This window comes from Convolutriloba macropyga, chromosome 1 (genome assembly GCF_964194025.1).
Source record: "Convolutriloba macropyga chromosome 1, txConMacr16.3, whole genome shotgun sequence".
Taxonomy (NCBI): Eukaryota; Metazoa; Xenacoelomorpha; order Acoela; family Convolutidae; genus Convolutriloba; species Convolutriloba macropyga.
Genome location: NC_134468.1, coordinates 48,709,762 through 48,734,911, shown reverse-complemented (window position 1 = coordinate 48,734,911; position 25,150 = coordinate 48,709,762). Strand labels below are relative to the sequence as shown.

Genomic DNA, 25,150 nt, shown 5'->3' with positions numbered 1-25,150 from the left:
CGTTGTAAACTAGCTTAAGTTGCTTTGAATGACACAAGTTTAAATTGCTGAAACAGATGCCGTTTTAACATTTTTATAAAATTTGTTTTGAGATTCTACTTTCCGTTTTTCAAGAGGAAGTTTATTCCATTTCAGAATGCTTTTTAACAAAGCACGGTTGCTTGTTTTTAATATGTTCAGTTGTTCTGTTCTGCAATTTTGAAAAACATCACTTCCTTACTTCGGAACACCCATTTGATCGAGTAGCAATTTGGCTGGTAAAATGTCAGATTTCATTAAAAGATCTCCTGTTTTTTTCATTTTTTGGTTCCCCAATTTATCTGTCAGTTTATCCGTTGTTTGAATGAATGATTCTAAAGAAATAATGCATTAAATTTTAAATGTGAGAGTTCCAGGGATCTGTACAACAAAAATCGTGTCTCAAAAGGTATTTGACGACAAAATTTGGTATTTGCTTCTGAAGTTCCTCACTCCAAAACTATGGAAAGCTGAGATATTTATGCAACAATTATTCAAAGAAGTTAGCATGGTATGGGTTGCACTGTGTTCCATTTTTTAATAAAAGAAGCATGGAACTCGTTTTGATAGGAGTTTGAGCCAGTGGAGGAGCAAGAGATACTAGAGACTGCGAGCAGTAGACTGGACAGGCCGAGTGAGGACTGGCAGAAGAGGTTCGCAAGTGCCTCCAAGTCATCATACGAGACAAGTGGCGTGAATCCTAGACCTCTCTCAAGGCTACACAGCACCATCAAGGAGACATCGGCTGCTATCAACAGCATGAGCAACCCACAGGTATAAAAAACAACCAAATTTGAAAATTAGGTTTTTTTGACTGCCATGGATTTGGTCCAATTGTATTTGAAAGCAAATGGAAGTAGTTATGGACTTCATATGAAGTGAACAGCCTATGAAAAGAGGCAATTGAGCATACTACTCTGAAGCAAACAATTGCAAAAAGTTTCAGTTTATCCCTTTCTCTGATTTTAAACAACAATAATTGGCAAAAGGATGTTTTTGAGATTTCAAGCCTCACCTTCGGACAGGAGTGACAATGTTTCTTTGCATTTCAATTTACGTTACTGTTTTTTGCGTTGAAAGTAATAGCATTAATATCAGCTAGACTGGAGAAATAACTATAAATTTCCCAGGTTGAGGTTCAGACCCAAATTGAGCTATGACAAAATGGCTATGACTTTCCAGACAAAATGGACTCTATCAGACTTTCCAGACCAAGATATAACATCTGATCAGACGGTACCCAGACGGACTATGATCAGACCTTTCAGAGCGAACTGACCTCCTGATCAGAAACTATAATTAAACACGCACAAGACTCTAAGTGTCCTGATAATATATGCATTTCATAAAAATCAATGTCTTCAGTAGAAAACTGCAGCAGTTTCTCATGTAGCCTAACTATTTTCCACGCTGTTGAAGCATAGTTGAAGAACGAAAATAGTTCAGACAGGAAACTTTAGAGAATGTACAAAAACAAAGCACATTTATTCAGCATTTCGTATCAGGCATCTTAGCACTGAGAGCCTCATGAAGGCAAAAAGCATCTAGTATTCCTTATATTCCAGACACTACAGCAGAAATTTCTCAGTTCGCAGATGACGTTGCATTATTTTACAGGTCTAAGTCAAGTCAGTTAATACAAACTCCAAGCCTCACTCAACATACTTTTAAGTGGTGTGATAGGCTGAAAGTCAAAATGAATCCCTCCAAAACAAAGTACATGGTATTCAGGATACCTCCGAAAAGACAAACAATTCTCAGCCTAAACATCAACGGAAAAAAATTGAAGAAGCTAAAACTATCAAATTCTTAGGAATAACCATGACGCCACACCTTAACTGAAATGAACATTGTAAAGACATCACAACCAGAGCAAACAAGCGAATCTTCCATCTGTGGCGTCTAAGCAACCTCAAAGTTGAGCAGGAATGTTTATATCTGCTGTGAAAGTCCTGGATTCGGCCTTTATTTCTATATGCAAACGCTTGCTGGCTCAACCAATCGCAAACTGTTCTCTCTATCATGCAAAAAGCGCAAAACAGAGCACTGAAAATGTATTTAAGGAAAACTCGATGGTATAGCGTTCAAAATTTACATGAAGAATCTAACTCACCTACTATAAAAAACATTCAGATACGATTTGCAAAAGACTACATCAAGCGCGCACAAAAGAATGAAATTGAAGTAATTTTACGCCTTATAGAAAAGAAAAGGCAAAGTCCAAAGAACAACTGTAAAAGAAAATTGGAACTTCTGATTGGTTAGGCTACGATAAAATCAAACCTGTTCTATATCAAACCTGTTCAAACCTGTGCTTTACTGATTAAAAACTCAGAGATCACAGACTTAGACCCAAAGGATCCTTTGGATCAAAGTCAGGATCAAACCTAGGGTCAAGAAGTTTCTTCGATCCTTTCGAATCAGAAGTCGCCCGCCGTTTCCTGGGCTTTAAAACACTTTCGGGTAATCTTCCGGGGATCCCTGGCTCCGTCGCCGAAGCTTTCGAGAGGAATCACCCGAATCAAGCCGTGGGCAAACTTCTCCTCTGGAGGAGAACTCTCTGGAGTAATGTGTGCAGACATTTTGTTATTCTCCTCAAGCGTGAAAACCCAGCATTCGTACAAAACACGAGACAAGTGAAAACCGGCAAACTTTAGAATCAATGATTTTAGAGTATCTCATTTATGTATATCAAATTCAACTCAAAACTCGAAACAAATTCATCAGCCACAAAGAGTGAACGATAATTGTACGGTTTAGGCGATTCTCTAACACCAACGTGTGTATATTGGCGCAACACATCAGTACACGATATCAAAAACACAGCGGGAGTTCGATCCCCCAACGCGCCGCAGCTGTCTCGAGTAAACAGACATAGCTGACTGATGTTCAGCCCTTCTTCCAATTCAATCTGTTTTTTTCTTTTTCTCTTTTTTTACCTATTCTTTCTTTCTTCCCCCTCTCTGACAAAACTTACCTTCATGCCTAACAATGTCCAATAACAACTGCAAACGCGGCAAGCCAGAAGTACTCAAAGACAAGTAAAAGCAATCAGGAAAAGCCAGTAAAAACCTCCACAGTGTTTATAATGGATTTGTACCCCAGTAACATTCTACAGTTTAGAGTCAACGTCCCAAATTCAATCTCAAACTCACAAACTCTTGAGACTGCTGTTGTAATAAACTTGATTGTTAATGGTTGTACATGAATTTCTTCTTCTTTGCCTCATGAAGGCAAAAAGCAACTGCATAACAGCGGCAAATCTAGCTGGATCATTTTGACAGGTCTTATTCTAAGATCTGACGACCGTCACGGAATAACGAAATGTTTTCGAAACCTAAAAATATTAGGCCTAAAACGGAGCGTAAACGGTTCAGTATCATAGTACCTTTAAAGAAAATTAAAATTATTAAAACGTGAGGCCAGGGTCTTCATTCAAAGGTCCAGGAACTTCAAAAAACTATTCAAATTATGTGAGGTCTAGAAAGGGGCAAAACAAGTTCACCAAAAGAAAAAAAATGGAGAACGGCTCAAAAATAATGAATCTAGAGATTTCTTTTATATAAATTAAACACTTAACTTCAATACCACGGTAACCAGGATTCCAAAGCAAGATTTTGAATTTAGAATGGCCTACGTTTCAACTTTTTTAGGAATCCAGATCAATACCCTCATCGAGCTACCAGACAAATCACCCATCCATACTAGAACCATCCCCAGAGAACACTCTCTATGAACAGAGGGTGAAACTATTCTCCAAGTTCAATAAGGAGGGATTCCGGGACGCCATTCGGAAGGGAGAGCTACAGGACGGTGTAAAAATAGGACAGTATGTGGATGTGAATGGCACTGTTCTGACCAATCACGGGCCTTTCTGGCCAGTGGGCTTTGGGCCCATGGTACCCACGCCTCATCATATCGTGTCATCAAATCAGTCTCACGAGTCCTTGTGGACAAAAGGTAGGGTTCATTCAGAGGACAATTGGGCATACAGTTCTCACTGAATTTCCTTTTATGGCAAAACTAAAGTTAGACGATTAGAAAAGCCAATAAGATGGGCAAACTTTTGAGGCGACGAATTCTAATTACAATCTTTTTAAGTCAAGGTGAAATAATTCTAGGTGATTGATTGAAATGCCAGGTCTGTATTCATTGAAAGCATAAAATTTGCAATGAAACTTCTGTACGATGCCTTATACGAGGATCGTGAGTAAAAAAGTTTCTAGTAGAATTTCTTCACATGACCTTTTGGAGAACTCAAATTTCCAACGCCTCAGATTTCCATTAGATTGTTAGGGTGTTAACCTGAATTAACGTTTAGTTTGAAGAAAAAGTAAACTTTAAACCCTTGTGAATTGTTCACAATGACGCATAAACGGGAAATTTCTGAGTTTGTTGTTCCGACCCCTCTTGAGGGGGGGAGGAACTATATACTCAACTGGGTTTTTTTTGTTCAGTCAATTTTGGCCGATCGACATGTTCATCGTAGAGAGTTGACACTGGTATCATTAGAAAGCTTGTCCAGCGTAGAATATGGAAATGAAAAGATTTTTTTGATTTTCGCTTTTGACAGAGAGATATCAACGTTTAAACTTTCGAGAAAATAGAGTGAATTCCGTTGATTTCATTCACCTTTTTTCGGAATTTTTGACTAAAGTTTCGCCAATTTTGTTAAAATTTAATAAAATTTTTCATGAAATTGTTGTTGATTTTACGTTTAAAGACAAAGTTCATTGTCGTCCATTTTCATTGATTTTTTATCACAAATTCCGGCTAAAAATTTCACAGAATTCAGACTTTTTCATCAAAAACAGCACGAAATAAGTTTCTTTAGTCCACACTGATTAAATTTGCGGGAACTGCACACCCAAACACCACCAACACAATCTTTGTAAATTAGAAAGGGGGCTAATTCCACTTTAACTTCCGTTGAGAGTCCTCTGTAAATAAAATTTTGCCGTTTTTTGCTAACTTATTCGTTGATTATCAAAAACGCAGCATTTACTTTTGATTTTTTAACAAACAAAATATCTATATCAAGGACATTCAAAAAATAAAATATTCCTAATGGACATTCAACACTTGCAGGACTAGTTCTGTACCAATCTTGGACCGTTACAATCCAAAAATAATTCGGATTGTCATCAGTCGGTGTTTTATAAAAAAAAATTCGATTTATATTTTTTATATTAATTAAATAACAGAACATTTCAAATCAAAGCTCACTAGTTATAGTTTCTCTTTGGCTTCCTAATTAGCTTGAAATTAATTTATCTAGTTGATTGCTTGAAAGCTTATGGTCGTTTTGACTGTTAAAATGTTTGATTTTTAATTAAAAAATGGCTTATTGAGCTTTGCCTCCATTTTTCTCTTACTTTGGTCAACCAATAGCTTAATGTCAGCAATCAAAGAGTGCTCCTTCTTTCTGTTGAATTCAAAGTTAGTTTTTTTTGTGGTTTTACGCCATTTAAGTTATGGTGTTCTGGCTTTGATACTACTAGATTTCACAAACTTTTTTTTTAGGTATTTGCCCATTTTCCATATTTTCTAATTTTGTCAATTTATCACGTTATTGTCAGTTCATATATCACATTTTTCGCGTTCAAAATAACGCACAATTGATAGTATTAAAACTTTTAAAGATATAGATTGTGGTTCTTTACCACTTCGACAATCCTTTCTCGAAGAATTTAATTGAATTTTTTAATTTTGTCTTTAAGTGTCGTTTTCTTTTTGTCTTTTTAGTCGTATTTAATTTCCTGTACAATGAACTGGTTGGATTTGCTTTTCCTGGAAGAGTAGACGAACTGACGTTCTGATATTAAAAGATAGATAATGGCTTTCATGACTTTTGAAAACAATTTTTTTCCAAAATGAAAAAAAAAAACATTTCAACTTTGCAAATGAAATGACGTTCTGATATTAGAAGATAGATAATGGCTTTCATGACTTTGAAAACAATTGTTTTCCAAAATGAAAAAAAAACATTTCAACTTTGCAAATGAAATGACGTTCTGATATTAGAAGATAGATAATGGCTTTCATGACTTTGAAAACAATTGTTTTCCAAAATGAAAAAAAAAACAATTCAATCGCAATTTTTTTCCTTTTATTGTCTGTTTGTAACCTGGTCTTGTTAATTAAAGGTTTAAGATGACATTTTTTGTCAAGGGAAGGTGTCCAAAGGGATTGGTGTCACAAAGTCTAATGTTTTAAGAGAATTCGTTATGACTTTACTGGCTTCCACACGGGTTTTTCACAAAAAAAAGTAAATGAATTTTTGATTTCTGTCATATTTGACGTTCTTTTTGTAGTCGTAAGACATTTTCTGGATAAATGCGGGTCTCAAGGGTTTCCTTTGGAAGAATGGACGAACCTATTCAACTTTTTAACTTTTTCATTTTGTAATTAATGGCTTTCATGTTTTTGGAAATAATTTTTTTCGAAAGAAAACAATTATTACATAATTTTGCATTTTTTTCCTTTTTGTCTAATTGTTGCGCATTTTCATTAATGAGGGGCCCAATAATACCGTATCGGTGTTCGAAGAAGGTGCTATCGAACATATTTTGGGGGCCAAAGTATGGCTTTACGGCTTCCAAATCATTTTCTGGCAAGTTTTAATTGATTTTAAGTTTGTTGTCTAGTTTTTGTTCTTTTTGTAACTGCATGAAAAATTGAATACCAAGATTTCTTAATTCCCTTCTGTAGAAACATTGGTAATAGTAGACCTATGGGATATTTTAGTTGATTCCTAATGGTTTTCATTACTTTGAAGTTAATTGTTTTTTTTTTAAATTCAGCGAATTTTCAAACTTTATAAACTTTATGTTCTTTTTTGTCTAATTGTTACCAAGTTTTACTATGAACTGGTGAATAATTATTTTTTTCTGGTGAAATACAAGTTATTTTGTTTATTTTCATTTTATCTGACGCTATATTGACTTTGTTATTAAGTTTTGTTTTTTAAAACGGACATAATTTTTTTTGATGTAATTAATGTTTGTTGTTGTTTGACTTTGCCGTTCGTCTTCGCTCGCTTTCTTAATATCAGCATATCTCATCAATCTAGTGCATCATTTTTTACTTCACTGAGTTAATTTCTTTGGAGGCTATCTTTTCGTTCTTTTCGTTTTTTTTTTGAAAAATACTTGAATTTTTTTGTTTTTTTCTATCTTTTCCTCATTTGGTAGACAATTATGCCAAAATTGTGGATGAGCGGGGTCGGAACCTTATGTGCGATCGCACATTACCCAGCCGCCTTGCTTTCAGTCGGTATTCATTTATTGAATATATAGAAAAATAAACATTCAATTTTTTGCGTGTTCTTGAAGAGGTCCAACAGTCAGCTTATTTTAACTACATATTAATTTCTGTTTAAATAGAGACAAACAAACTAGTTAGCAATGAGAAGGCGGCCAAGCGAATAGTGCAGTACTATGGGAGTGGAGTATGGGAGCAGCCTCTCCTCATATACGACTCATCCTCTATAGACCCTGGACAGCTGGTGCCGCCTGATGAACAAGTACCCCTCACCTGTCCACCCCACCTCGAGTTCGAGTCCAGATTCGAGTCTGGAAACCTTCATCACGTATACAGAGTGTAAGTTATGTAACTGGTGGAAATTGATGCCAAAATGAGCTAGAACCGTAGGATGATATTTTACTTTGAAAAATGCGCAATATAGATATGTTTGTGTTGTGGTGTTATCCATCCCTGAAGTTCATTTACCTTAGGGTAACAGAATTATTTAGTCTAGGGAATCAACTTATTGAAATATATAACTCAACTTCGTAGATCCTAACTGTGGACACTCATGCATGTTCTCTTAAGCTTTTGCGAATCCGCACTGGATCACTTGATTTGTGTAATCAAATCATGTCAGCCCGTGCAGATTCTTAAAAGCTTGACAACCGTTTTTCTTTATAGAAAGAAATTTAAAAAATTGCTTCTTCTAAGTAATCATGTAAAGACCTTTTCAATAAAAATAATGACTATTATCTTTATTGAAAAAGTCCTTATGTGATTATCTTTATTGGAAAAGTCCTTATTTATAGAAAGAAATTTAAAAAATTGCTTCTTCTAAGTAATCATGTAAAGACCTTTTCAATAAAAATAATGACTATTATCTTTATTGAAAAAGTCCTTATGTGATTACATAAAAAATGCAACTTTTTTAAATTTCTCTCCATAATGCAAAAAACTAGTCAAGATATGGTTTCTCAATTCTATTAAAAATCAGGGCGATTTTGGGGGTTTTTGTTCCAATCCCATTTAGTGGGAAGAAGGAGGATAGAAAGATCTGAGTGGTAACATTGAAATCCCATCGAGAGTAAAATATATACCTGAAAACCATTTTTGAGTTTTTTGACTTTCAAGGAGTTATCGGGGTTTAAAATTCTTGTGAACAAATAGCTGATTTCAGACTCCTTTGTCCACTTTTCGTAATTTTTGCTCAAATTTTGATCAATTTTACTAAAACAAGGTAAAATTGTTAAACATAGACGATTGTTTTAATTTTCTAGACGGAGTGCTGCTAAACTGTTAGAACCGAGTTTTTACCATAAAACTTGGTCTGAATTCTTTTCTTGAAACACGATTACAATTGTTTTTTAGCCAAATGAGGGCGATTTGCTCTTCAATTTTTTGAGAGAGCTCGGGAAATAAAACTTGGCCGCATTTTTGCTAATTTATATCAAAACTCCAAAATGGGCAATTTATTTTAATCAATCTCTAATTTTGGTGAACTAAAGTATTTCTCCAAATCGTCGGCTTGGATCTTATTGTTTAGTTGGGCCGGTAGTCCAGTCAGGATCCTAAGGTTTCTGTTGCATTGTTTTTCCTTACTTTTCGCGCTACGAATTGTTAACGTCTGTTCACAATTTTTTCAATTTTTCAACATAATTGAAAAACGAAATATGAGTAGTAATTTTAGTCAAGCATGCTTCTACAATGAAGAAAACACAAATTAACGCAGTTTCAAATCCGTTATCTTTAGGGAAAGTGCTTTTTAGGTAAAATAAGAAATTTTGTTTATGCAATCTTTCTGTTTCTAGAGGTAATTTTATTTAAGGTGCGCAATTGTCTTCCGTCTCAGCTATTGTTTCTTTGCTTGACTTGGCATTATTAATTGCGCATAGAAGTTATTTTTCAAGTCAGACATTTGATAGCAAATGTGTTTTATTTTAACATTGTGTTTTTCTTTTTATCATAAAAAGTGCTATTTAGTTTATTGCGGGTATTTCCTGCTTTTGGTTGTCTTGTATCTTGTATCAGTAATAAAATTTTCCCCTTGAGATTAATGCAGTTTAAACAATCTTCGGATAATAGTTTATTGTTTTTTTGGCTTTCAAATTGTGTTTTTTAAAATTTTACCAACTTTTTGGTTTTGGAATTTATTTTTGTTTTTTTTTGTCTTATCAATAAACCCCATCACGACCAGCCCATTGATATTCGAAGAAGCGTTAACTAGTTTTCGTCTGCACATTTGAGCGCTACTTTTTATATCTTTTGAAAGCTTGATATATGTTTGTGCCCTTTTCTCTTGTTTTGTCGACTTGCAACATAGTCGCCTTTATGAATTTTTCCAAGTATGTTCGTTTTTTTTTAAAATAAACAAAGTTTTAGTTGTATTTGATTCTGTCCTAAGGCTATATTTGACTTTAATAAGGTTCGTGATGGTCCTAAGTGTAACTTTCACATCTTTCATTGGGAAACTAAGACCTTAATTTGTTGTTAGTGCAACAAAATAAACGAAATAATGAAAAAAAAAAACAAAAAACAAAATAGAAACAATGGACAACTAATGCCAATACTGCGTTTTTTTCCGTTACAAAATTGAGCACTTTCATCAACCTGCTAATGCATTGATAATTATTTTTTTGTTGTAACAGATCGCAGCAAATATTTTTGACCCAGACAGAGTTGCTTTAAAACATTTTTGTAATGATTTTCTCCATATACTGTCATTCGGTTGTCATAAAATTTTAACCCCGATGTTCAAAAAGCCCACAACGTTGGCTGGCCACTATCATGGCTCGAACGCTTATAGAACATTCAATAACTCAAACATCACTAATTTTCTATAATAAGTTTCGAAATTTTAGTTTCGTTTGTTTTGGTGTACTCTTTTTTGAATATAAGTTGCTCATCTTCTAATCAGGTTGATAGCGAGGTCTTCGGTTTGTGCAATTCGTTGGATTGTGTTTATGAATGATTTCTTAATTTCTTATTCCCCGGTTTTTGTTACGCCCGTCGGATAACGCGCCAAGTAGGCAAAAAATGACTTTTTGGTTCCCTTCTACCGCTCACCTGCTGCTTTTGTCTGCTTGCAGTATCAGATGCTTCTTTGATATCATTGTTTGCTTAATAAGTTTTTTTAAGAATTTCACAAGAGGTGACTTCTTTGAACCAAATGTTTTGATCACTTCAATTTTTGTCCACTCTAGTGAAAATAAAAAAACAATTTCACTGGTATCAACGTCACTGTTATGTATGTCTGCCAACTATTTTAGAAATTATCAAGGTTTCAACTATAAAGCGTGAACTACTCCTTAAAAATTTGAAAACGTCCTCTGAAGTCTCAATTACGCCAAAATTTGAGTGAGCGGGTTTGGAGCATTTTGTGCAAATGCACATTACCAAGCTTCCTTGTTTTTATATGGTATCAAACATTGACCTTATGTGTTATGCCAGTCGCGGAAAAAGCTTGGACACGCTGCATGACCACCGCTGAAAAAAATAGCAAGCAGTTTAATCACATTATTTATTTCAAAGTGAGTTGATACAAACTGCAATCTTCTGTCCATATTCTTAACGTTAAATTAAAGATTATAACCATGGGGCTAAAGTCAGCCAAAGCTGATAAATTTACGAAGGGTATTACGCGGTATTCGAAGTCGATAATATCTGTTGACATTGTTGATTTGCTGATTTAATTGTTCAAATTTGAAACTTTTGGTATTTGCATGTTGTTACTATAACTTTATGCAGAGGCCAGTGGGAGTATGAGTTGGTGTTGAAGCCAGACATGTTCACGGAGAGACACACCCAGTGGTATTACTTCCGAGTGAGGAACATGATCCCTCAGGCCACATACACTTTCAGAATCATCAACTTCACTAAACCAGACAGTCTCTATAACTACGGTAAACATTCCCACGTCGAGGTCCTTGTTCAGAGTTGACTATGATTAGACCCCCCCCCCCCCCCTCCCACTCATTGCATTTTTGATTATATAGATTTGAAGATTTCGGAAACAGTTTCACGCAATGATAAATTTGGACATTTCGGCCGAATATTGTGCGCAGCAGTGACATGAGTCAAATCTAAACCGTTTGCGCGATTTTTTATCACATCCTCAGCGCTTGTTTTACGGGTTGAATAATCGATTCGTAAAACATATCTAGACGCTAAACAATATCAATAGAAGCCTTTTTTGGATATCAATATCTGTAGTACCCATTGGAACCTGTCATGGTCATTTTATTCTCTATTACTCCCATTGACAGAGTAAGAAAATGAATGCAAATTTTTGATTGGCTGTATCCTCTTATTTAAAAGGCAGTTTTGGTTACTTAACGTCCATTTTGCGAATCATTTATAAAATGATCATCTGTAATTTGATGGCCTCAACAATCCATGTAAATGGAAATTTTAGGCATGCGCCCACTCTTTTACTCTGAGACGAACTCCAGTGCCAAACAACAGGGCTGGGTGCGTGCGGGACACCACGTGGAATACAATAATACCTCCTTAACTGATCAGATCAAGTCTCTTCCTGATGTGGTGAGGAACAGGAACTACTTCGTCCTCTCATTCCAAGTAGAATTCCCTCATCAAAAAGACACGTGCTACTTTGCCCACTGTTATCCTTACCCATTCACCAGGCTTCGCAACTATGTCGGTATGTGTAACACTTGGGCACGGCGTCTCTCCTTAATTTTTATACTGTTAACAAGACGGCTCGTGCGAGTCTGTGCGGAGCACAGAATGTTCCAAGATACCACTCAAGGTTGCATCAACAACTTTTTAATTCTGTCAGAGAAACTGTTAGGAACTATCCGAAAGCAACTTATATGAAGAAATATGAATTTTTGATGGGAATCTTCTAGGAATCTTCAATTTTGCTTTTTTTAGGAGCATAATGGTATTATTAGTTTTTTTTCTAAAAAATCTCACAGATAAGTCATCACCGAGATTTAAAAACTTACAGAGTTGATTTTGAGTTTTGATGAAAGCCGCATTTTGTTGCAAATATAAGGTAATTTTTCTAATTTTTTCATGATTTCTGACAGTTTTTACACTCTGCCTTTATTTATGTCTAACTTTTAAAAGGAACCAACCTTCTCACCCTCCATTCACATATTAGCTCTCTTTTTCTCTCTAGTTCTCCTACACACAAAATGCACAATTTACAGACACGCATAAACATACATACAACCACAAAACCGCCCACTCACACAAACAAAGACACAAAAACAATCAACGAGACAGAAAAATCAGCTTTCAATTTCTATTTTTAGCTACTGCTCTTTACACAAGGTTTTTCTTGTTCATTAAGATATTTTTAGAGTTTTTAGATTTTTAGAATTTAGAATTTTTTCGTGGAAAACTAGGCATAGAATTGTGAGGCAATTGGATCGGGAATTGTAAAATTGACAAAAAATTTGAAATAAACTTTTTGAAGTTTTTGGAAACATTTTGTCAATCTGGTCACTTCCTGAGCATCTGGGGACAATTAATTGTTTTTAAAAAAATCTTACAGATGTTATCCTCCAGTTTTAGAAAACACATTGTTCAAAAATGGGGCATTCCTGAACGCACATTTTGTAGCAAAAAAAAATATTTTTCTAATTTTTCAGGATTTCTGACAGTTTTCGCGCTCTGTCTCTATTTATATCTAACCTTTAGTGGAACCTTTTCACACTAACTCTCTCTCTACCTCCTTTCGCGCTCATATACAGAGATTTCACATACATTATACGCACACACATACTTACACCCACACAGGTGCCCACTCACACAGGCTCACACGCACAAATAAAAGCAACGACACCAAAAAAAATTCTTAATTGTACTTTTGGTACATAAACGTTACTCAGGTTTTTTGTAAGAAACTGGATATCATTTTCTTGAGGAAATTGTATTGGTAATGGCAAAATTGACATTCACTTTAAAAATAACTTTTTAAGGTTTTGTTTTGTTTTTAAACTTTTGTTGTACTTCGAGCATAGTCGGCTTTGCACTATTTCTGAAATCTTGCAGATGTGTCATCAACAAGGTTTGAGAAACACAATATGGATTTTGAATATATTTAGAGCCGCGATTTTTGACAAATATTGATTAGGTTTCATAATTTTCTATTTATGAATTTCTGACAGTTTTTGCACTCTGCAACTAATTGCGTCAAACATTTTGAGGAAAGTTAAAAGCTGTCCTCAAAGGATCACATTTAGCAGCGTTTTGATCTTTCATTAACAGTAAACGTAACGCTTTGGTTTTTTCACTCTTTTAATCGAGGGCAATTTGAAAGAGAATTGAAATTTTAAAAAAGAAATTGCTCTGATCTTTGTATCTATGAAGAATTTTAACAGCAGTTTCAAAATGATTATTCTCAACAGTTTCTGTATTGCAATATACTAGATTAGAGTAGTTTGACGATGTATTAATTAGAAATAAAGAAGGTAGCAAAGATTTCTCAACTTTTCTTTTCAATAATGAATTTGGTTGACTTCAAGTCTTTTTTATAAGCCCGGTTTTTCTTACTGGTTGCAGGTAATACTTGCAAAATAACTTCAAAATATATACTCTTAGAATAGAATAGGAGTAGAGAATACTTGATATTTCAGGAACTTTCTTCAATTCCTAACGAATTGATACCAGTCTTTCAGAAGGAACCTTTAAGTGGTTGGCCCGAATACAATACACAATCAACTTCTAAACCTCAATCTGGAGTTAAACAACTTGACAGACTAGTACAAACCACAACTCACGTTACCCCCATCTACAACTTTTCTCTCAGCTATCAAGATTTCAGCAGTACAAACTCAAGCAACTAGTGCAAATTCATCAACGACGGTTACATCATCCAAGAAGAGAACTAAAACTGCAGATACAATTGCAAAGAAACAACCACGTAAACAATTCATTAGTGAGCCATTCAGCCCAGCGAAACCGCTAGAAGTAAATATACCCAAGACAAACAGTACGGTACCCAACGTCTTAGCAAACACTACAACTACTCAATCGTCACGACCAAACTTTCTTAATCTTCATCATTACACAACCACCCCCCTGCAAGACCGCCTACAAAAGCAACATCAAGCTGAGATACAAGCTAAAACCCCCGGTTTTAGTGGACACCCGAACTACGATACAAATTTAATCTACCAGTTGCAACCCAACATCAATAGATTCAATCTCATTGGTTATTTGTCAAACAAAAATTCTTATCTACTAACTAATCACAACCTACAAGGACAAACAATACAAGTCCCGTTTGATAATATTACAGCAAACCTCACTCCTCAGCTTGATACCTTCACTCATCAGGTACAGCAAAACTTTCTGACAGAAAGACAACGCTCTCAACAGCTCGAACAACGGATTACTGAGCTCCAACTGGAGATCGCAAATCTGAAGCATCAACTCCACACCCTCCGCTCATTACGTTGAGTACTCACGGAATGGAATAGATAAATTTGTGGTTGTTGATGTTCAGTACTTTCTTCTTCTTCTTCCTTCTCCCGCGGTGAGGAAAATTATTCGTTAGTTTAAACGCCTAATTATTAGTCATTTTGATTACCTTACTCTCTTTGATTCCATTACTTACATCAAGTAAAGTAATCCGCATTTTTTCTATCTTCATTGAAACTATCTTCACTGATTACACTCAGCGCAATTTATGGTGAACAAGGAGTCGATTCTTATCTTTAGATTGCAGATTTAATTTGTTCTCGCTTCTCTAATAAAATCTATCTTTACCGATTTATCTTGCTTATAACATCATTCAATTGTTCCATCGAATTCCATAATTTATTTAATGTCTTACAATCTTTCAGTAGACGTTAAATATTTCAAAACATATTGTGATCTCGCTGAATTTATTCAATCGCAAGTTATTAAAACTTCGAAAACATTCTTAGTTGGAAATAAATTCTATACCCCATCTTTAGTTCATTGGACATTTGAGTTACAAGAGATTATATTATTCTTGCAAGATAACAATTCCAATGAAATTGTAGTTTATTTTCATCAAATTCCTGGGTACGATTTATTTGAAATTCTAAAGCTTATTCATACAGAAGAAATTCTTAACATCAATAATCTAAACTTTCGACCGCTCACTTATTTCAATTAATATGTCAGTCTTCAATATTTTGGTGATCACGGATATAAAAATGTTACAACCTTTCTTTAACAGGTTTTCATTCATTCCCATCCGCCATTTATAGTTTAAGTACTATTTGGATCTTCCTGTCAATTCCCTTCAAAGATTAACTGGTCTTCCATTCTCCCCATTGACACAAAAAAAGAATTACTACATTATTCAAAATGAACACATATTTTGAAGGAGGTTTAAAGATCGAATGGTTTAAAGATTATTGTCAACTCTCTGTTCATGTTGAATCCGCATGGGTTAACTTTTCTAAACAGATTTTTTTTAACGATAAAGAATTCAGAATCTCCGAATTATATTATTCTGAATTCCAATGCGAAGTCATTTTATTTCTTGAAGAGTTTGAACAAAAAGAATTTGTAATTTATTTTGAATCAATGACAAAAAGCAAGAATAATTATTTCATGAAGCTAATTCATAATGATCAACCAAGTCTAAATAATAATTTAAGAATACCTTAAACTATAGCTACAAAGCTTACTTCAATTGATTTATTCTTCAACAATACTCAAATAAAGATGAATTACGAAACGGAATTCTTTATTTGGGGAGTTATTTCAACAACACTAGCCCTTATGGTGTTGTGCGCAGTCATTTTAATTTCCCTATTCATTTACCTCGCTTGTCATTATAGACCATTGACTTAACCAGTATATTTTTCAACTTAAATTATCCTATTATTCAACGTCAGATGTATTAACAGCACATTTTTATAGAAAAACTTCAAAAGGTCTATTATAACGGCCACCCAAAAAATTGGATCTATTATTTTGTACAGCCTTGTAACTTAGGACATCGTCAACTCTTCTTCAAGAGAGAACTCAGAAACAAGAAGCTACGATGAACTTTAGAACTCTAAGCAAATAATCTACCTCATAAACTTTAAATGCTTAATTATTATAAAATTAAGCTAAATAAATTATTCAATTATGTAAAATTTAATGTTTTGATTTAATACCTATGGACCGGGATGGGATGTACTGAAGTGTGCTACTCTCAGTAACACTATTTGATAATCTTAGTGCTATTTTGAGAATTTATGTTATAGTGCGTGAAGCACAAACTTGATTTGGACAAAGTCCATTTTAACGTGTGAACAAATTACTAAGTAGTTCTGAATAAGCTACTCTTTTAAGATCACTAACTCAAACTAAAACTACTATGATGTGATATTATCACGCCACACAGATAACACCAAGTTAACCTTGGTAACTTTGTCGACACTGTCATCTCTATCCAATAGGATACTAGAGGACCACGTGTCCGCAAGTATAAAAGGAGCTTGCACGCTCAACTACCAACACTTTTTGGTCCCTGATAACTTCTGATTTAAAATCATACTCCCGTATTGCTCCCTTGCTCAATCTCAGCTTACTTGAGATATTTTTCTAACTTAGAATATTTTGTGACTTGTTGTTAACTAAGAACTCTCTAAGTCATAAAATATTAACTTAGCACAATTTTGGAAATCAGGTAAGTTCAGCTTAACTTCTGTAAGTTATAAATTAACATCTCTTAATTTCTATCTAAGTTATAAGTTAACTTAGAATATTTCAACCTGTACTAACTTGTGCTATCTCAGTCTTAATAACCTTAACTATTCTATCCCTTCATGCTCGGTTCATATTTGATGCTGTTTAACATATCTTATTAATTCATATTTGCATTTAACTTTCTTTAATACTTAACTATATACCAAGATAGAACTAGGGGTTGAACTCTCAAGTTATACAAGTGGTCCCGCGATTAACCCCGTCGTTTAAGTATCTAATGTGCGGAGCAGCAGTATACACGCTCTGGGCCTTGCTCCTTTCAACTTGAAGCCATTGTTGAAATAGAAGTTGTTAATACTTTTGAAATAGAAAAATTACAACTGTAAAAAAGTGATGAATTTAGAAATGCTGATGGAGCAGACACACAGACAGAAGATGTTCAGACGAGAGATCCTGTGTGAGACAAGAGCCAGAAATACCTGCTACCTACTCACTATCACATCCAATCAAGGTACCCCTATTTTAGATATATCCCCTTTCTGCTGGAGGTTTTTCAAAAACAGCTTCTTTTCTATTCAATGAGAAGATAAAATCAACAAAGTGTTTCATAAAAAGGTTCCATAGGCGACCTATATGAACATAATGGTTAGGATTTTAAGATGTTAGAAATTTTAGGATTGGTCATAAGTTTAGATTCAGAGGAGCATTATTTTTTATTTTGCTGCAAAATGTATTGCTGAAGTTTTTGAACTCAGAAGAAGCACATATCGCATGGAATGCGGTCGTATAATTAAACCGGGAAAATGTGAAGATGTGGTTAGAGATTTTGGTCATTTTGATTGCTTTAGTGCCTGACAGTGGAAAGAAGGCGATAGTGATGACGTGTAGAGTGCACCCTGGGGAGACCAACTCCAGTTGGGTGTTGGAGGGATTCCTGGACTTCATCACTTCACAACATCACATAGCACAGGTGGGTAGCACAACACACATACAAGTCAACATTTCTCACCACAATAGACTTAGAATATATATTAAATAGGAAACATCATTTAAGCTGTATTTCAAGCAAAAAGTGAGCATCGCAAAAGTCACTCGCCAGAAATTCTTGTTTTTTAAAAAAAAATTATTATCTTCATTGCTAACTCGCCTGTTTTCATCAAAGCACTTTGTTTCACTCTACCTGTGGTTTAAGTAAAAATAGGAATTTGACGAAAAGAAAACTATAAGATACGGGTGAATTTTAAGGTATATTGATCCTCGATTTGATCAATACTCTTATCAAAATTACTGAGCATGAATGAGGTTTTTATCAATGTGTATAGAAAATTTGTTGCAGTATGAAGAATTCGAGTTTTAACATAGTACCTGAAATTATGGGCTGCTTACTTGTTGTGCAGGTGCTACGCAAGCAGTACATATTCAAAGTGGTGCCGTGTCTGAACCCGGACGGGGTCATAGTGGGTAACTACAGGTGTTCCCTGTTCGGGAGAGACATGAATAGGAACTACCGCAGACCCAAAAGGGAGTTCTTCCCAACTATCTGGCACGTGAAGAACCTCATCGAGAGAACCATGCAGAGGAACGAGGTCAGTCACCGCTATGTGTGATACCAATTAGTGCTAATTGGCAGTAGATAAGTTTAAGCAATTTATTGGATAAATCTTCACCAGATGAGCTTAACAGTTCCAAATAGTTATGGTCAAAGCTGCTGCTGGATCGAAATTTGGAAGTTGTAATGTGCATCGGCTCAAATTCAACTTAGTATTGACTGTCATGCGCGTTTAGCATCATAAAACTTTCCTAGAACTCATAAGACATGATGAAGTGGGTGCGTTGATACCATTCAGAAGACCGTACATAGAAATGTATTTAGTCTCAAATTGCATGATTTGAGATGCTTAAAAATGCCACTAATGTAATTTTAGTTTGCGGTTGAAAATCTTAAATTTTGTATCCACAGCCATAAACTTTTATGATCTCAGCCATGATCAGGCAAAAAACATATTTGAGTGTACTTGGATGCAAATAACAATTTTCCGCCAATCAGCAACAATTCCTTACTCCGAGAGGCAACATAAATTGATGATTATTTAAATGTATTATGGAAAACATATCATGCACCTGAATTTAAGTGAATGAATTGCTGCTAGTGGCAAAAATGAGAAAAGCACAACCAGTAAATTTTTCTGCTTATCCTATAACTTCTAGAATGATATGGATGTGTGTTAAATGAAGATAGTGGTTTGCAGGTGCTGATGTACGTAGACCTGCATGGCCACAGTAGACGTCATAATGTCTTCATGTATGGCTGTGATGCCAGCTACTTAGAGGGGGAGGCAGAGCTGCCAGAAAACTACCTCAACGAACGACTTTTCCCATTCCTCATGTCAATGAAGGTAAACTCCTTCACTATGATCCCAAAAAAGAGCAATGCTGCTCATTAAAAGATCAGTCTGAAATGTGGGGAATAATAGGAAAAGGGGCAGCTGAGAACAGGCTACTGTAGGCCTAATGCTGTTCCGCTGCGAGTACGCAGGAACCATAATTATTAATATTATGTACCCGTACTTAACGCCAAGTCAATATCAGTACTGGGCAAGTCTAATTTCTTGTCAAGATATCAGTACTGATTCAGAGCTATGATCATAGCACATTTAAGACTTGTCAGACTTAGCAAGTCTTAATACAAGTGCGAAAATATAGTTCTCTCCAAGCGCTCTCCATCTCCTTAGGTCTTTGTCCTTTTTACTGCGCCACTGTGACTGTTGAAAGAATGTCTTTTGCGCTTTTCTAATACGCTTGAAAGCAGCAAATTTCAAGCGAGAAAGCGAGCAAATTATATTACATGGGAGACTTACATTTACAATTGCCCAGTACTGATTAACACTTGGAGTTCGGTACGGGTAGGTTATATTGTTAGACTAGTGATAATGGTCTTGTCTTACTCGGTTAACCGCATTCGTTTCCATCAATTGATAACTCCATGTTCCGAAAAATAGTTTAGTCTAACTTACAGTTATGATACTGATCTACCTATACGTCATTGCTAGTCATCTGTGCTATAAGCTACTCCTGATTTAATTGCCTAAAATTAGCAGTTAACGAACGTTTTTTGGAAGATTGGATCTTGTTCAGCACTTCAATGAAAAGAGAATGCGCGTGTTACTTAATAAAGATAATAATTTATTCGCGTATTGTGTACCCACTATGCTTATAAGTTATTATCTTTATTAAGTAACACGCGCATTGTCTTTTCATTGAAGTGCTGAACAAGATCCAATCTTCCAAAAAACGTTCGTTAACTGCTAATTTTAAGCAATTAAATAAGGAGTAGCTAAGCACTGATTATTAGCAATGACGTATATAGGTTGATCAGTATCATAACTCTAAATTAGACTATAAACTAATTTTGTGTGTTTGCAGGGGCCAGAGTTGTTTTCCTTTTCGAAGAGTAAGTTCCACATAAAGAAGTGTAAAGAGAGTACAGGGAGAGTGGTGATGTTCAGAGACTACAAAATATTCAACTCATTCACAATGGAGACCAGTCTCAGTGGATCCAACACTTGGTTACTCTCCTATTCTTTTAATTATCCAAAAATATTCATTTCTATTAACCCACTTTGTTATGATAGCTGAGAGGGCCAATAACAGTCTGAAATCACAAATAGATCACCAGGCTTTGAATACCGTAACAACAATCATTGTGTCTGATGGGGTTTCAGAAAACGCGACATTTTGTTAGCCTTAAGTTGGACAAGAAGGCTTTGCTTGACATTTTACGAACAGGAAAAATTTAATCATCTCCTTCTTGGAAGATTTTTAAACCACCATCTGTGAACTGATGAAATAAAAAGGGATTACATTGCAGCAATTTTGCCTATTGGAGCGATAAAAATTCATTATGACGTATGGTAGGTCCTCCTAAAAATTTGTAGATAATTTCAACATATATAATTTTTTTCCGTACAAAACCTGTTCACAATTTGAAGCTTTTGGAAATATAATAAAAAGTTGTGGCGTCGGTATAAAACTATCTGATCTAGTCCTATCTTTGTACGGAAAAAAATGACAGAAAATCCGAACCCTATACCAGTTTACAAACGACGTTAGTAAATTGTTTAGAACATGAAACATCAACCTAAAATGTCAGTAATGTCTGTAATTTCAAATCAACAAAATTTGATAACCTTCCTTCAGAAAGTCCTTTGCAGCCAGCAATGGGCAAAAACTAAAAAGAATAATGGGCAAAAACCTAATTCCCAGCTTATTCCAACCGTTGAGATTATCTTTGCTTTTTTTCACCGTGGGCATAAATTTTGCGTCAATCATTCTTTTGATGGTAACTAGAGTTTTTTTGATCTTTTGTCAAAATTTTGCAAAAATTAAGAGCAAAAAGATCAAAAGAACTCTAGTTACCATCAAAAGAATAGACGAAGCAAAAATTACGCGCAGGTTGAAAAAAGAAACAAAGATATTCTCAAAGGTCAAAATATGGCCATTAGGCTTTTAAGTGGTCTCATACACATAGAAAAAAATTGAAGAAGCAAAAAAATAGAATTCGAGGGAATTCGATTTCTCTCAATGTCTGTCTCACATGCTGGAGCATGATTGCACATGCTTTCGCTGATTTGGCATATGATTTACTGTCAATTTCAGAAGCAGGAGAATTTTGTAGAACAGTGACTGTTGTTCATTTTCATAATTAACAGTTTTAAACTAGATGTACGTAGGTTTAAACTTAAAGGGATTTCGCACTTTAGAGATACAAATAATTAGTATTGCTACTCTGGTGTAGCGGCCGAAGTTTTTAAATTGAAACCAAAAATGTGGTTTAAACTTTTTTAACAATGAATAAACCAATCAAATAATCATATTGTAGGAGCTTATTCATCATAATGCTATTATTAGAAACGTTATAAGCAGAAGTCGACAGAATTTGTGCTACTTTGTCATTAAAGAATTGTCACTGAGATGAAAAAGAAAACAAAACAATTCCTTGGAAGTTGGTTAGTTCGAGTTTCTAAGGAGTTTAATAACTTTTGACGCAACTGATGATGTAAATCGACCCTACATACGATTGTGTACTCATCGAAATATTAGTTCATGACGGAGTATAAACCATCTTCTCTTTCTATTCTAAATTCCGACCGTTTATTGTTCTTCAACCTTCAGCTCTTATTAATCTCCGCTCGTTGGGTGTGAATGAATCTATTTGAAAGTTATCAAAATCCCCACTCACCAAGTGACAATGGTCAATGGTTCAAACAATTTCCTCTATGATTGGGTGCGTAAGTAATGTAAAACAGTAAACATTAAGCCATTGCTAATATAGAATTGAGGTGAATGAGAAGGACTTTGTAAAATAAAGTTGCTGATATTCCATCAAGGACAAATTTGATCCCCAATTTGGAGCAGATTTCGTCGTGGAGCCAAAATTTTTATTCACCTAACTAACGCATCAAGTGCGTACCAGAGATTCGTAGCGGCTTTAGACAGACAGATTGCAGTGACAAAGCAAAAGTTACATCGACTGCTGAGGATTTGTCTGCTTTCCAGGTAAGGACAAAAGTGTCTCCTGGGCCAGGATATTTATCTGGTATAAGATTTTTTTCAATTACTGAAAAGATTTGCAGAGGAGAAAGCAGACAATGTTTTTATCCCTAATGCAGTCATGTCTTGCAATTACGCCCCTCCGCCGCCCACGCAGTGACCTGATAATCATTGATGTTAAGAACTCTTGCTCTAAGTAACGGTTTTTTCTGCATTGAAAACAAGTATATGAAGCCAGTGTTTTGCATATACTCGAAACTCTTTTCGTGCAATATAAGGCCTCAGAGCTGGAATAATTGCCAAAGACAATCATGCTCCAGCATGTCGAACAGAAAATGAGCGAAGTCAAGATCTCTCGGAAAACTCTTTCTATCTTCGTTTTCGAATAATGAGTGTCAAATATCTCTCTTGGTTTCTCTGTAGAGTAGTTGTTGCTCATTCAATCTTTTTTTTTTCTAATCGATTGAGACCGCTGAAAAACCTAATTGACGGTTTTTTGGCCTTCGCAAAATGCGGCAACCACATAAAAAATCTGATTTTTTGTTTAGCTTTAGAAAAAAATCCTGATTAGAGTTGCCAAACAGGTTTTTCTTATTGTTCTGGCCCTCACTTTAGTGGGGAGGCAGGAACTATATAATCAAATGGGTTTTTTTTGTTCAGACAATTTTGGCCGATCGATATGTTCATCGCAGGGAGTTGTGAGTGGTATCTTTAAAAAGCTTTCACACCCTAGAATATTGAACTAAAAGATTTCGTTGATTTTAGTTTATTACAGGGAGTTATCGAGATTTAAAATTTTTTGAATATTTGACAATTTTTGTTCATATTTTCAGTAATTTTTGCTAGAATTGGGCACAATTTTGCTAATATTAATCATAATACGTTCAAATTCATAAAAGTAGATTTTTATTTTTTCTGTTACAAATAGAAAGTCGTTGTTGAATTGTTTGATTTGAGATTCTTTGGCTAAAATTTTCGATAAAACTTTCAAATTTCAGACATTTTTTATCAAAATTTGGACAAAATGTTCTTTTTGGTCCAATTTCTTTAAGTTTGCCGAAAAAGGAGACTTAAAAATCGCTGACATAATCTCTCCAAATTGCACAAAAAAGCTAGTTGAAACTGGGCTCCTTGTAATAGTCTTCTGGATTTAAAGTTTTGCCGTTTTTTTTAAATTTAACCCGATAAATGTACAAAATGCACCAATTTTTCAAAATATTTGAAGCATTTCGCTCAACAATTGGGCTGAATCTGAAACCGTTGCTACATTTGGGCATTTTTTTCAGAAAGTGACAAAATCAGGGATAGATTTGATATTATCATAGATTCTTATAATCAGATATTTTTTATTTTAATTTTGTTGGTCTTTTTTTTTCAGAATAATTTACTTTTGTTTTTAATGTTTAATAATGTGAACCTGTACTATGCATTGGGTAGTTACCTAATGTCTCTTAAGTCATTAAATATATTCGTTTTTAGGAATATTCAATGTTTTTAGGAATTTGTCAACTTTTTTAAAATTATTTCTGTCAACTTTTACCTTAATTTCAGTAAACACAGGTCAACTTTTCATTTTTATATAACATAAATTAACTGTGGTGGGTTGTTTTGAAAGAACGGTATTTTGGCATTGGTACTGTGATATTTCACACAAAATTTTGTGATTTTTGTGCATAATTGACAATTTTTGCTGTTATTTTTGTTTCTTTGGCAAATTGTCGCATTACTTAACAATATATCCGGAAGAAAGTTTTACAAAATTTGTAATAAAACAGATTGATTTTTTTCCTAACGTATGATTTTTCTTTATTTTTTTCTTAACGTCTGCGACACCGTTCTCTTGCAGAATTTGGTAGAGATTTTTTTATTTTAGGCATGTATTTGTACTTAATTTTTGTTGTCGTATGCTTAATATCTTGTAATTAAAGTTCCCAGTGGACAACTATTGATACATAAAGTAACTTAATAACTGACATAGATAGATTTCAAATGGTTTATTGGCTTCCAAATTAAAGTTTTCCAAAACTATTAAATTTTTCTTCAACTTATCCTTTTTTTCGGGTTTGCGTTTTTTTCGTATGTTACAATGACGTATCAATTTCGTAAATTAACTTTATTATTGAGAAATCTCGTAAATGTTTCGTCAAAGAAAACCATGATCCAATGATTTTCTGTTTTTTTAAATGGTTTGACATATGTTTTCAGGACTTAGACAATTTGTTCCAGATTTTTTTTTTGAAATTTAGAAACTTTTCAATTTTTGTGAATTTTTGCTGTCATTTTAAAATATTCGTTTTACAAAAAGCTGTTTTAATGTTATTTTATAATCTAATAACTCAGTCTCACTAATAACAGGCGCAATTAGTTTTCGAAAAAGTTGCAAAAGAAACTTCTTACTCTTTTAGTTGAAAGCTTATGTTGGCTATGAATTTTAAAAATATTTGTTTTTTTTTAAGAAAGACAATTGATTTCTGAGATTCGCTAATCTTATTTCTGTTAAATCGTAGCTTAGCATACCTTTAGGCAAATCGAATCCCTTTTATAATCAGCTACAACTTGCTTTTTTTAACGGTTTTACTTTTCTCAAATGGTATTGTTTTTTGGTACAACCTGTTTTCGTAAAAAAAATCGTGGTTTTTGCATGTTCGACCAATTTTATAGGTTTTTACTTTCTTTTCACAGTATCCCA

The 25,150-nt window shown here is 34.5% G+C and overlaps 1 protein-coding gene across 6 annotated transcripts in view; it reads left to right on the top strand.

The window, feature by feature from the left end:
• The window catches only part of LOC142339779 (uncharacterized), a 77,263-nt gene that overhangs the window by 24,604 nt on the left and 27,509 nt on the right, over nt 1-25,150 (top strand). For all 6 annotated transcript variants that reach the window (XR_012759032.1, XM_075390050.1, XM_075390058.1 and 3 more), the window contains 10 exons: nt 589-792; nt 3,672-3,978; nt 7,404-7,620; nt 11,011-11,165; nt 11,678-11,923; nt 17,315-17,422; nt 17,760-17,881; nt 18,309-18,497; nt 19,161-19,307; nt 20,335-20,477. Coding sequence is in view for 5 of the 6 variants with exons in the window: in XM_075390050.1 (XP_075246165.1) it covers nt 589-792; nt 3,672-3,978; nt 7,404-7,620; nt 11,011-11,165; nt 11,678-11,923; nt 17,315-17,422; nt 17,760-17,881; nt 18,309-18,497; nt 19,161-19,307; nt 20,335-20,477 (1,838 nt within the window). In the remaining variant the exon portion in view is untranslated. The remainder of the gene's footprint in view (nt 1-588; nt 793-3,671; nt 3,979-7,403; nt 7,621-11,010; nt 11,166-11,677; nt 11,924-17,314; nt 17,423-17,759; nt 17,882-18,308; nt 18,498-19,160; nt 19,308-20,334; nt 20,478-25,150) is intronic.